The sequence below is a fragment of the Portunus trituberculatus genome, chromosome 3, assembly GCF_017591435.1.
Source record: "Portunus trituberculatus isolate SZX2019 chromosome 3, ASM1759143v1, whole genome shotgun sequence".
Classification (NCBI taxonomy): domain Eukaryota; kingdom Metazoa; phylum Arthropoda; class Malacostraca; order Decapoda; family Portunidae; genus Portunus; species Portunus trituberculatus.
This window is the reverse complement of record NC_059257.1, coordinates 5,347,755-5,360,254: the sequence shown is the minus strand read 5'-3', so window position 1 is coordinate 5,360,254 and position 12,500 is coordinate 5,347,755. Positions and strand designations below refer to the sequence as shown.

General features: G+C 34.0%; 1 protein-coding gene and 1 long non-coding RNA gene across 3 annotated transcripts in view; both read left to right on the top strand.

Moving 5' to 3' along the window:
* The window catches only part of LOC123508795, a 33,648-nt gene extending 30,500 nt beyond the window's left edge, over window positions 1-3,148 (top strand). Inside the window, exon 2 of the long non-coding RNA XR_006676007.1 lies at window positions 1,616-3,148. This is a non-coding gene — a long non-coding RNA (uncharacterized LOC123508795). The remainder of the gene's footprint in view (window positions 1-1,615) is intronic.
* Window positions 3,149-3,499: 351 nt separating this feature from the next.
* Window positions 3,500-12,500, top strand: part of LOC123508771 — a 62,949-nt gene continuing 53,948 nt past the window's right edge. For both annotated transcript variants that reach the window (XR_006676003.1, XM_045262671.1), the window contains exons 1-2: window positions 3,500-3,722; window positions 4,722-4,793. Coding sequence is in view for 1 of the 2 variants with exons in the window: in XM_045262671.1 (XP_045118606.1) it covers window positions 4,751-4,793 (43 nt within the window). In the remaining variant the exon portion in view is untranslated. The remainder of the gene's footprint in view (window positions 3,723-4,721; window positions 4,794-12,500) is intronic.

Below are 12,500 nucleotides of genomic sequence, written 5' to 3'. Positions count from 1 at the left end.
TTTCCCGAGATTGAGAATTCACTTGAGCAGAAATCGTGTGTGTGTGTGTGTGTGTGTGTGTGTGTGTGTGTGTGTGTGTGTGTGTGTGTGTGTGTGTGTGTGTGTGTGTGAAGGATCGGGAAGCGAAAGGAAGAAAGGAAGATAGAAAGGAAGGAAGGAAGATTGAAAGAAGGAAGGAAGAAAGGAAGATTGAAAGAAGGAAGGAAGGAAGGAAGGAAGGAATAAAAACAAGAAAAACACAAACAAAAAAATAAAAGAGGGAGAAGAGGAAAGCGGAATGTGACCACAGCAGAACAAATAAAGAAAAAAAAAAAAAGAAAGAAAGAACAAAGGAAAAAGAAAGAAAGAAAGGGAAAACAAAGTAACCATAAAAGAGACAATGAAAGAAAGAAAATATGAAGAAAAAGAGAAAGATTGAAAAGAAACGATGAATGGAGGAAATACGAAAGAAGGAGAGAGAAAAGAAAACGAAAGGAAAACAAAGAAAAATAATCGTGAAAAAGAGAATAAAAGGAAAAGAAATACGAGAACAGACAGACAAAATATGGAAAGAGAAGAGAAAGGGAAAAGAATAAAGAAAGTAGAAAAGTAAGAAAAGACAAAAATACAAAATAGAAAAGTAAAACTGACTGAATAAACTGAATTAATTGGAGGAGGAGGAGGAGGAGGAGGAGGAGGAGGAGGAGGAGGAGGAGGAGGAGGAGGAGGAGGAGGAAGGTACATAAAAATAACGAAACCTAATATGCAAGTAAGTCAAGAGAACGAAGAGGAAGAGGAAAAGGAAGAGGAGGAGGAGGAAGGAAAGAAAAATATGATAAAGTTATAAGCGAAGCATAACTTATTACCAGAGAGAGAGAGAGAGAGAGAGAGAGAGAGAGAGAGAGAGAGAGAGAGAGAGAGAGAGAGAGACATAAACAAAGAAAAAATAACATAAAACAATAACACACACACACACACACACACACACACACACACACACACACACACACACACCAGTAAACATTTCCACTTTCTTTTATTTTTTCACAATCTACAAATTACTTTTCTGTTATGCTTCGAGGAGAGAGAGAGAGAGAGAGAGAGAGAGAGAGAGAGAGAGAGAGAGAGAGAGAGTATACCAATAAAAGAAAAATGGCGAAAAAAAACACAATTGAAGAACCAATTCATAAACTTTGACTTCATGTTCAATAATCCTCTCTCTCTCTCTCTCTCTCTCTCTCTCTCTCTCTCTCTCTCTCTCTCTCTCTTCACTTCCCCCATTTATACCTCCTTTTTTCTCCTCTTCCTCATCCTTTCCTCTTCCTCTTCTCCCCTCTTCCTCCTCTTCCATGTTATCCTTTCATATCTCTTTCATCTCTCCCTTTTTCTTTCCCTTCTCTTTCCTCCCCTTCTTTCCCTCCTCCCCATCCCTTTCCTTAATATCAGAGGAGGAAAAGGAGGAAAAATAGGGAAAACACGTGAATTAAGTCTCTCTCTCTCTCTCTCTCTCTCTCTCTCTCTCTCTCTCTCTCTCTCTCTCTCTCTCTCATACGTGTTTCATTTCATATTTCAATTTTTAGAACGCTTTTTTCCTCAGTAATCTTCATTTTAATTTTATTCTTGTTTTTCCTTTCAGAGAAGCGAGGAAGAGGAAATGAAGCAAAAAGAAAGCTGTGATAACGCCTGGAGGTAAAGAACACACACAGAACACAGAAGAGAGAGAGAGAGAGAGAGAGGAGAGGTGGGATTGTGAAGAACAGAACAAGTGGTAGTGATTGTGAAGAGTTAACGGAAAGAACAGGAAGATTGTGAAATAAAAAAACCATAAAAGAAAAGTGATATTGTGAAGAATTGAAGGAAAAAAAAACTAGTTGAGAATAAAAACTGGAAAAAAGAAAGAAAAAAGTTGAATATTAGTGAAGGAAAAAATCAAACAGAAGAGAAGACAAGAATTTAAAGAAGTTTGTTAGTTGGAGAGAAATTTTTAAAGAACGAGAAGAGAAAGTGACATTGGTGAAGAACTAAGAGCAAAAACAGAAAGGTTGTGAATTAAAACTATAAAGAGAGAAAAGAAAGTGATATTGTAAAGTAGGACAGGAAGAACAGAAGAAGAGAATAAGAGAATTTAAAGAAGTGTGTTAGTTTATAAAGAGGAATTTCAAAAGAACGAGAAGAGAAAGTCATATAGTGAAGGAAAGAGAAAAAGAGAAGAGAATAAGGAAATCTAAAGAGGTCTGTTAGTTTAAGGAGAAATTTTAAAAAGCAAATTTACAAGCACCAGAGATTATAAAGTACATTTTTTTCTAAGGGTGAAGTTTTAAAAGTGACAAAATTTACAGAACTTGATATTTTTAAAGAGCAGGACTTTTCTTGGACCAAAAAACCTAAAGTACAAAAAACTTAAATGGTCAGAAATTTAAGAAAAGGTACCAAAAAAAATTAAAGGGAATCTTAAACAAATATTTCTTATGGATAAACTTTACATGACAGGAAATCCTAAAGCACCAAATTTTTAAAGAACACGAAGATAAAAAAAAAAAAACTAAAAAGGAGACTCACATTATTTATTTAAAGAAAGAGAAAGCAAAAATACAAGAACAGAATTGTAGTTTATATGAAAAACAAAGTGTAAGATTTTTTATTATTTATTAATTTTCAACACAGCAGTGAAATGTTTTGAGAAAGGTGAAGATAAGCCATTAAAAGCAACACATTTTGAAACAGAAAAGGGGAAAAAAGTACAGGAATGAAAAAAATGTCCTGAAGCTTTATTTTGTTTCAAGCATTGCAGAAAAAGATGCTACAAAAATATCTTCTGGGAAAATAATAATGAAAACTCACACTGCCATTGTAGAAAAAAAGGAAAAGTGAACAACGAGGATAAAGTTGAAGAATAAAGTGAAAATAGAAAGAATAGAATGAGAACTGAATATTAAAAGTAAATGATAAATGAACACACGAGATAAACAAAGGAATAACGAATAAAATCTTAAAACGAAACGAGGAAAAGAATAAAAGGAATTGAAGACAGAAACGATAAAAATCAAACAATCACAAATAATGAAACTAAAGACCAGAAAACTTTGAGAAATTACGAAAAGATAGAAAAGGAAAAAAATCTGACAAAAACTGGATATAAACTTGTAAAAAAAGAAAACAATTGAGAAAAGGAAAATATAATGAAACCAGAAACAAAATAGAGAAAATAAAAGAAAATACATGAAATAAAACTTTACGAAAATATAGAAAAGGAAAAAAAATCTGACAAGAACTGGAAATAGACTGAAAGAAGGAGAATCATTAAGAAAACTGAAAATAGAAAAAAAAAGAAAAGAAAAAGAAAAAAATACAAAAGAAAATACAGAAAAGAAAAAATATCTAATAACTGGAAATAAAATAGAAAAAAAAAGAAAAGCAACTGAAGAAACAGAAGCAGCCAAACAAAACAACATAGAAAATAGAAAATAGAAAAAAAATACGAAAACAAAAATATAGACGAAAAAAAATAAAACTGGAAATAAAAAAAATTGAGGAAAAAAGAAAATGAAAAACACAAAATAAAGAAAGTAAAAACAGGAGAAGGAAAAAGTGAAAGAATAAATGATAAAAATAAATGATGAAAATAAATGACAAATAAATAATGAACTTAGAGACTCGTTTGAGAATTTAATGTCTTTGCAAACTCTATGACAACAACACAAGACGAAGAAAACGAGAACCAGGAGAGGAAGACACTGACACAGGTAACAGAAAATGGGTCACAGTTCATTATAGAAAACGTGAATTAATGAGTAAACTTGGCAAAACAAAGAAATTAACATAATATTAATACTACAATTTCCCCTCACTTACGCAATTCATTCCCTCACAAACAAAGAAACACAAGCACTTCCCCTCATATTTAATCTAGTCACTCCCCTCAGAAACTCAAACATAAATCAATTTCCCCTCATAATTAATCGTCACCCCCCTCAAATTCACAAACATACCTCATTTTCCCTCATAATTAATCGTCACTCCCCTCAAATTCACAAACATACCTCATTTTCCCCTCATTTTAACTAATCGTTCCCTCACAAACAAACACACTTCCCCTCACACATCCTCACACACACACACATTCATTTTCCCCTCATATATAAACTAAATATTCCCTCACAAATAAGCAAAACACTTCCCCTCATATTTAATCTAGTCATTCCCCTCACACTCAAATATACCTCGTTTTCCTCTCATATTTAACCTAACTATTCCCTCACAAACTAACATTTCCCCTCATATTTAATCGTCGCTCCCTTTACAAACTCAAAGTACAATTTTCTCACATTCAAACTAACTATTCCAAGCAAACAAGATATTCCCCTCATTCTTTTGACAAACTTCAAACAAAACCAAAATTTCCCCTCACACCAAAACCACATATGTGACACTTTCCCCTCACTTAATCCTTTCCCTTCAATCTGACTCCTTTTCCTCTCACTTAACCCTTTCCCCTCAGCCTGACTCCTTTTCCCCCTCACCTAAGCCTTTTTCCCTTAGCCTGACACTTTTCCCCTCACTTAAGCCTTTTCCCCTCAGCCTGACTCCATTCCCCTCAGCGTGACTCAAGTTCCCTGACTCATTCCTGTCACGCTGAAAAAAAAAGAAACCACAAACAGACACTTTCCCCTCACTTAAGTCGTTCCCCTCAAACTTAATCAATTTTCCCCTCAGTCTGACTTAAGTTTGCTGACTCATTGCAGTGACGCTGAGAAAACGACAGTGGGCAAACATGAATCTCGCTCTCTTACTCATCTCTCTGCCTCTCTTCCTTGGTGAGTACTGCAATGGTTCTGAGTTATCTGTTGTATCTCTAACCCCTTCAGTACTGGGACGCATTTTTACCTTGAGATTTGGGTGTGATTAGACCATTTTATTTGTATTAGGAAGGGTCTATGGAAGTTGGAAGATTAATGGCCACAGTCTTCATTATTTTAACTCTTTCAGTACTGGGATACATTTTTACCTTGAGATTTGTGTACGATTAGACCATTTTATTTGTATTAGGAAGGGTCTATAGAGGTCAGAAGATTAATGGCCACAGTCTTTACTACTTTAACCCCTTCAGTAATGAGACACATTTTTACCTTGAGATTTGTGTACCATTAGACCATTTTATTGACATCAGGAAGGGTCTATAGAGGTCAGAAGATTAATGGCCACAGTGGAGGAAAAGTGGATGACATTTAAAGAAATTTATAATGATGGAGTGAGTAGATATGTATCGAAACTGAAAATTAAAGAAAAATTTAAGGAAGAATGGTTTAATAGGAAATGTGAAGAAGCAAGAGATAGAAGGGATAGAACGTGGAAGATATGGAGAAAAGACAAACGTCCAGTCTTCACTATTTTAACCCCTTCAGTAATGAGACACATTTTTACCTTGAGATTTGTGTACGATTAGACCATTTTATTGACGTTAGGAAGGGTCTATAGAGGTCAGAAGATTAATGACGACAGGTTTCATTATTTTAACCCCTTCAGTACTGAGACACATTTTTACCTTGAGATTTGTGTACGATTAGACCATTTTATTGACATTAGGAAGGGTCTATAGAGATCAGAAGATTAATGACGACAGTTTTCACTATTTTAGCCCCTTCAGTACTGAGACTCATTTTTACCTTGAGATTTGTGTACGATTAGACCATTTTATTGACATCAGGAAGGGTCTTTGGAGGTCAGAAGATTAATGGCCACAGTCTTCACTATCTTAATCCCCTACATGAGTTTCTGAAGATGTATATAATCACCAAATAGTCACCAGAATGAATATGAAAACGCGTCATGGTACTGAAGGGTTAACTGTTACTGAAGTTTAGTTAGTGGAGGTGAAGTACAGGAAGAGGAGGAGGAGGAAGAAAAAAGTTAGAATAAAGAAAGAAATTATTAAAGGAACTGAGATAAAGAAGAGAAGAAGAGGAGGAGGATTTTAGTAAAGATGGAATAAAGAAGAGGAGGAAGAAGAAATTGATAGTAAAGATGTTGGAATAAGGAGGAAGAGGAGGAAGAAATTCGCAAAAGAGACAGAATAAAGAATTGGAGGAGGAAGAAATGAATTAAGAATATTGTATCTTGAGGGTTTTGTTGTTGTTGTTGTTGTTGTTGTTGTTGTTGTTGTTGTTGTTATTGTTTCTTTTTTACTTACAAATCATTATATTTCCTTTATTTTTTCTAGTTTTCCTATTTTTTTCTATTCTGTCTGATTTTTCTTATTCTCTATATTTCTTATTTTGTTTTTTATATTTATTGGTTTTCTTTGCTTTATTCTTTTTTCTTTTATGTTTCATCTTTTTATTTTTCTTTCTGTTTTCTTTCTATTCTAATGTTTTGTTTATTGACATATTAACTGCCTTTTTCTTACTTTTCCTACTTTCCTTTTCATTTTATTCCGTTTTTTTCAGTCAATTTCTCTCTCTCTCTCTCTCTCTCTCTCTCTCTCTCTCTCTCTCTCTCTCTCTCTCTCTTATTCTGTATTTTTATTATATTTTCATCGTTTTTCTACTCTCCTCTCCCTCTTTTCCTCCTCCCCTCTTCCTCTTTCTCTTCATTCCTTATTCATTCAGTGCATAATACCTGTGTCACCTTTTCCCCTCACATTCATTCATTCAAGGGGAAATTTAGATACATTTACACTATTTTTCCCCCTTTTTTTCCCCTCTTGTTTTTTCCCTTATTTTTTGCGTGTTTTCTCTCAAGTTTATTCATGAACAAGTTTATTCATTAACAAGTTTATTTATTAACAAGATTATTTATTAACAAGTTTATACATTGGTAAGTTAAGAAACAATTACACTTTTTTCTTTATTTTTCTCCTCTTTATCTTCATCTTTTCTCCATTTTTTTCTTATCTTATTCCTTTGTTGCTTAATATTCAGAAATTCACAGATAAATTAACCTTTTTTCTCCTTTTTCATTTTTTTTTCTTTTCAACAAACACGTAATATTTATTTTTTTCTTCCTGGTTTCCTTTTTTTTTTATTCCATCCTGCCTTTCTCCGTTTTTTTTTTCTCTATTTTATTTCCTTTTTTTATATTCAACCACTCACAGGTAAATCATTTTTTTTTTATTTTATTTTTTCTTCTCACTTTTTTTTCCAATACGCACACGAAATAAACAGTTTTTCCTAACCCTTTTGTTTTACTTTCCTTCTTACCTGTCGTATGTACACCTATATTCTTAACACATATTCACCAATTAACAAGTAAAACACATAACATTTCTTCTATTTTTTTTTCTCTTTGTGCTCTTTTTTAAATAAACAAGCAATATTTCACATTTTTTCCATACATTCTACGTATTTTGCCAACTTGTCTTATTTACCTGTATTCTTGCCACCCATTAACCCATTAACAGGTAAATTACACACCTTTTTATTTTCTCTATCATCTTTCTTAAATAAACAAGCATTTCCCATTTTTTCCATATATTACGAATTTTGCTAATTTGTGTTATTCACCTGTATTCTGACACCCATTAACCCATTAACAGGTAAAATCCGTAACTTTTTTGTTTGTTTTCTATGTGATTTCATATTTTCCCCATAATTTCTTTACGTATTTTGCTAATTTAATTTATTTACCTGTATTCCTGACACCCATTAACCCATTAACAGGTAAAATCCATAACATTTTTTTCTATTTTTTTTTTTTTTTTGTGACCTTTCTTCAATAAACAAGCACTTCATATTTTCCCCATAATTTCTTTACGTATATTGCTAACTTGTTTTATTTACCTGTATTCCTGGTAGCCATTAACCCACTAATAGATAAAGTACATAAACAATTTCTCTACTTTCCTCTTTTTTTGTTCACCTTCCTTCAATATACACGTAACATTTCCCATCCCTCCATCTTTATCTTTTATTCATTTCATTCTATATGTTTTTCTTGACCATCTTGCGTACCTTCCGTCTGTACCTGTACCCTTAACCCTTTTAGTACCAGAACGCGTTTTCTTATTCTGGTTACTATTTGGCCATTTTATACAGCTTCAGAAACTTGTGTGGGGGATTAAAATAGTGAAGACTCTACCTATTAATCTTCTGACCTCCATTGACCCTTTCTTGATGCAAATAAAATCGTCTAATCACATCAAAAATTCATGATAAAAATGCGTTCTAGTAATGAAGGGGTTAAACACACGTTCTAGTAATGAAGGGGTTAAACACACATTTCCAAGCAAACTAGGTGATATTTCCAACATTTTTCCCATTTACCTTTTTTGTATGTCATTATGTATATCATCTGGCCCACCTTTGCTCTCCTCATCCCCACACACAGCTGAGGGACAAACGTGAGAATTCTACCTTTCCTTCACTGTCAGGTTTAATCTCTTCTTGGCACTGAATTATTTATATGTTCAGGATTATTTATACATAACACCAGGTTAAAAAATAGGAATTTATTTTTTATATTGAAAGTTAACGAAATAAATGTATTAATATTATCTTATACAAGAGAACGAGTTGAAAAAAGTAGGAATTGTTTTTTTTATATTGAAAGTTAACGAAATAAATGTGTTAATGTTATCTTAGCATAAATAATTGTGCTGCTCAATATAAAACGACAAATAGATGAATAAGTAACATCAGGCAGAGAAAATATAAACAAACTGAAATTGAAGTAGTCTATCTATTTAACGGACTCAGAAATCATGTTGTCAGTGCTGAGTCAGTAGGGAGCTTTAAAAGATGATCAGACAAATGTATGGATTGGGATGACAGATAAAATGAAGTACCTGTGCACAAACAGTGACTGCCACGTATAGGCCTGACACCCTCTTGCACCTTCCCTCATTTTCTTATGTTCTCATCTCGATATCAAAAAGAGCAAAGGAAGATACAAGTGTTAGGAATGTTATTATGAAGCTTGAGTTAATGGAAATAAAATAAATACTTGTCTTCAATATAAAATGACAAATGAATGAATAGTACCGAGACACAAAAAAAAGATAAATAAATTGATATCCAAGTATTCTATCACATTTTAAAAGAGCGAAGAAGATATTAGTGTTAGGAATGTTAGTATGAAGCTTCAGTTAATGTAAATAAAATAAATACTTCTCAATATAATAAGACAAATAAATGAATTAGTAATATCAGACATAGGAAAAAAAATTGAATCTAGTTTTAAAAGAGCAAAGGAAGAAATTAGTGTTAGGAATGTTAATATGAAACTTGAGTTAATGTAAATCAAATAAACACTTGTCTTTCTCAATATAAAATGACAAATAAATGAATTAGTAGCATCAGCCATAATGAAAAAGTAAATGAACTGAAACCCAAGTATTCTATCTAGTTTTAAAAGAGCAAAGGGTTAAATTAGTGTCAGAAATGCCAATATGAAGTCTCAGTTAGTGTAAATATCTTAGAATGAATAAATATCTTGGAATCAATAAAAAACGAACTAGTAATATCGGGCATAGAGAAAAAATTAAACAGAAACACAATTCCTCTCAACATTTAAAAGAACAAAGGAAGGAAATAGTGTTAGAAATACCAATATCTTAGCTTTAGTGTTCCTCTTTCTCAATATTGAAAGAAAAAAGACAGACTAGTAAATAACTAATATCTTAGAAGTCTTGTTAACTCTTCTACTGAAATATACACCAACATTCAGCATTAAACCGACTTCTACATCGAAATTCATTGGAAGCAGCACTAGGGAACGTAAATGTCTCAGTAATGCAATCTTGTTAACACTGAAATACAATGAAATACAGGATTAAAAGAAGATAAAAAGGAAAAGTTGAAAAAATGGTACAGCTGCAAAATACTAAAAAAAAAAAAAAGGAGAACGAAATGAGAAAAGAAAAAAAGGAAAATGTCGAAACACAAAAATGGAATAAGTGCAAAATGATGAAAACCTTAAAAGAAAAAACGAAAGGCAAAACGCAAAGAAAAATAAATCGCTGAAAATGATCAAAACTGAGAAAAAGAAGAGGAAAAAAAATGAACTTACAAAAAACAAAAATGAAATCACGAAATATGACAAAGCAGAGAAAAGACGAAAAAACAAATTTAGAAAATACAAAACCACCACATATATGATAATCACCAAAAAAAAAAAATTGAAATAGAAAAATAAATAAAAAGAACGAAACGAAACGAAATAAAAAAACAAAATCTAATCTGGCAAGGAAGAAAACCACAAATGACGATACAAATATTTAAATAGACGATAGATTATGTAGCGAAAGAATGCGTGTCTTGCCTTCCACAGACACACTATTCAGGCACCAGTGAGAACAGGAGAAACACATTTAGGGAGGCGGTGGCGTAGTGGATATGGTGAGCATGGGATCGGGCAGACGTCCACGCGTAGGTTCGAATCCCACCACATACCACCTTGATACTTTGCCATTGTCAATTGGTTTAAATTTACCTACATGTCACCAAGATATCCAGGTTCAAGGTGGTTACACTAAAGATGCGCTTGGGTGGTGATATGTGTCCTAATATGGGTACCACTGTAAATAAAATTGCCTGTGCCACTAATAGATGGAAGTTGAACAGCGCTTCCCATACTCTTCAAGTAAAACCTACAGGCGCTATAGGCCACAACAAAAAAAAAAAAACATTGGCCTATTTTCTGAAACACTTCCGTACTGCACCTTCACTATTTTCAAAGGGCTCTAGTTGAAGTGACAAGTTTTAAAGTGAGTTTCTGTGATTCTAGAGACATGTTAAAAATTTTCTGCATTACTAACAGGACAAATACTCTAGTTGAAGTGAAGCAAGTTTTTTTAAGGATATTTCTTTTCAAAGGGCTCTACTTAAAGTGACACGGGTTTTCTGCATTACAAACAGGACAAATACTCTTTAAAACTCAACTAATCGTCTCTGTGGTCTGTGAAAATGATCGCGGTGAGAGAGGGAAGCGATTCTGAATATGACCCATAGACAGAAGGCATTCCTGAAGCGGGAGTGAGAGTGGGCCTGAAGGTGGGTAGGAGGTGGGGCTGGGAGAGGGGCTGATGGAGGGACTGGGAGAAGAAGGAGAGGGTTGGAGGAGAAAAGAAGATAGAGGAACAGAGAGAGAATTGAATTACTTAAGGAAAATCTATAAGCAATCTGTTGTTGAATGTCATTTGATCAATACTTTGTGTGTGTGTGTGTGTGTGTGTGTGTGTGTGTGTGTGTGTGTGTGTGTGTGTGTGTGTTCACACACACACACACACACACACATCAAGCACATCACAACATTTTCACACTTTTCTCGACAAACAAACATTTGAAAGGCACAGTGCAACACAAAAAACATTCATACCAGCGATCATTTTGACAATTTAATGAAGGTTGATGTGTTGCTCCTGAAACACATCACCGGCACAAGAAAAAAAGGTACCAACACCTGTTTATTACTCAAATTACACCTGTAATGTTTCTATCACTATTATTATTATTATTATTATTATTATTATTATTATTATTATCATTATTATTATTATCTCTATTACTACTACTTCTACTACTATTATTATTATTATTATTCTCTCTCTCCTCTCTCTCTCTCTCTCTCTCTCTCTCTCTCTCTCTCTCTCTTTGTCCATCTCCCTCTCTCTCTCTCTCGTTATAACAAAATAAATAACTCAGAAAAATAAGATTAACAAATTTTCACAGCACAAAAATCAGAGAAAATATTAAAAGAAAAAGCAAATAAAAATACTTCACCATAAAATTTTCATCTTTTCCCTCAAACAACAAAACTCGATTACACCAAAAAGAAAATTCACACCTGCTCTCTCTCTCTCTCTCTCTTTTCTTATATTTTCCACTTTTTATATGATTTCTCTCTCTCTCTCTCTCTCTCTCTCTCTCTCTCTCTCTCTCTCTCTCTCTCTCTCTCTCTCTCTCTCTCTCTCTCTCTCTCTCTCTCTCTCTCTCTCTCTCTCTCTCTCTCTCTCTCTCACTACCTTTTCTCATCCTTTATTTCCCTTTTTTATGTGATACCTCTCAGCCTCGCCTCTCTCTCTCTCTCTCTCCCTCTCTCTCTCTCTCCCCTCTCCCTCTCCCCTCTCCCCTCTTCCCCTCCCTCTCAATTGCGTCAGTTCAGATCACTTTGCGACTCCAACTGACACAAAAACTAACACCAATGCCACCTGTGAACAACACCTGTCGCTTCTCACTCTCTCCCCTCTCTCCCTCTCCCCTCACTTTCCCCTCTCACTCCATCCTTCCTCTCGTTTTCCTCCTCTTTTCCCCTTCCACTCCTTTTCTGTCATTTCTCATTTTTCCCTCTTCTCTTCCTCTCTCCCCTCTCTGTATCTCTCTCTCTCTCTCTCTCTCTCTCTCTCTCTCACTCTCTCTCTCTCTCTCTCTCTCTCTCTCTCTATCTCTTTCCTTCCTTCCTTCCTTAACGTTTTAATTTCCCCTTTTTACCTCCAGTCTCCTCTTCTCCCCTCCCTCTTTCCCCTCTCTCTCCCCTCCATAATTTGTTTTCCTCCCTTTCTCTCTCTCTCCCCTCCCTCTCTCCTCTCT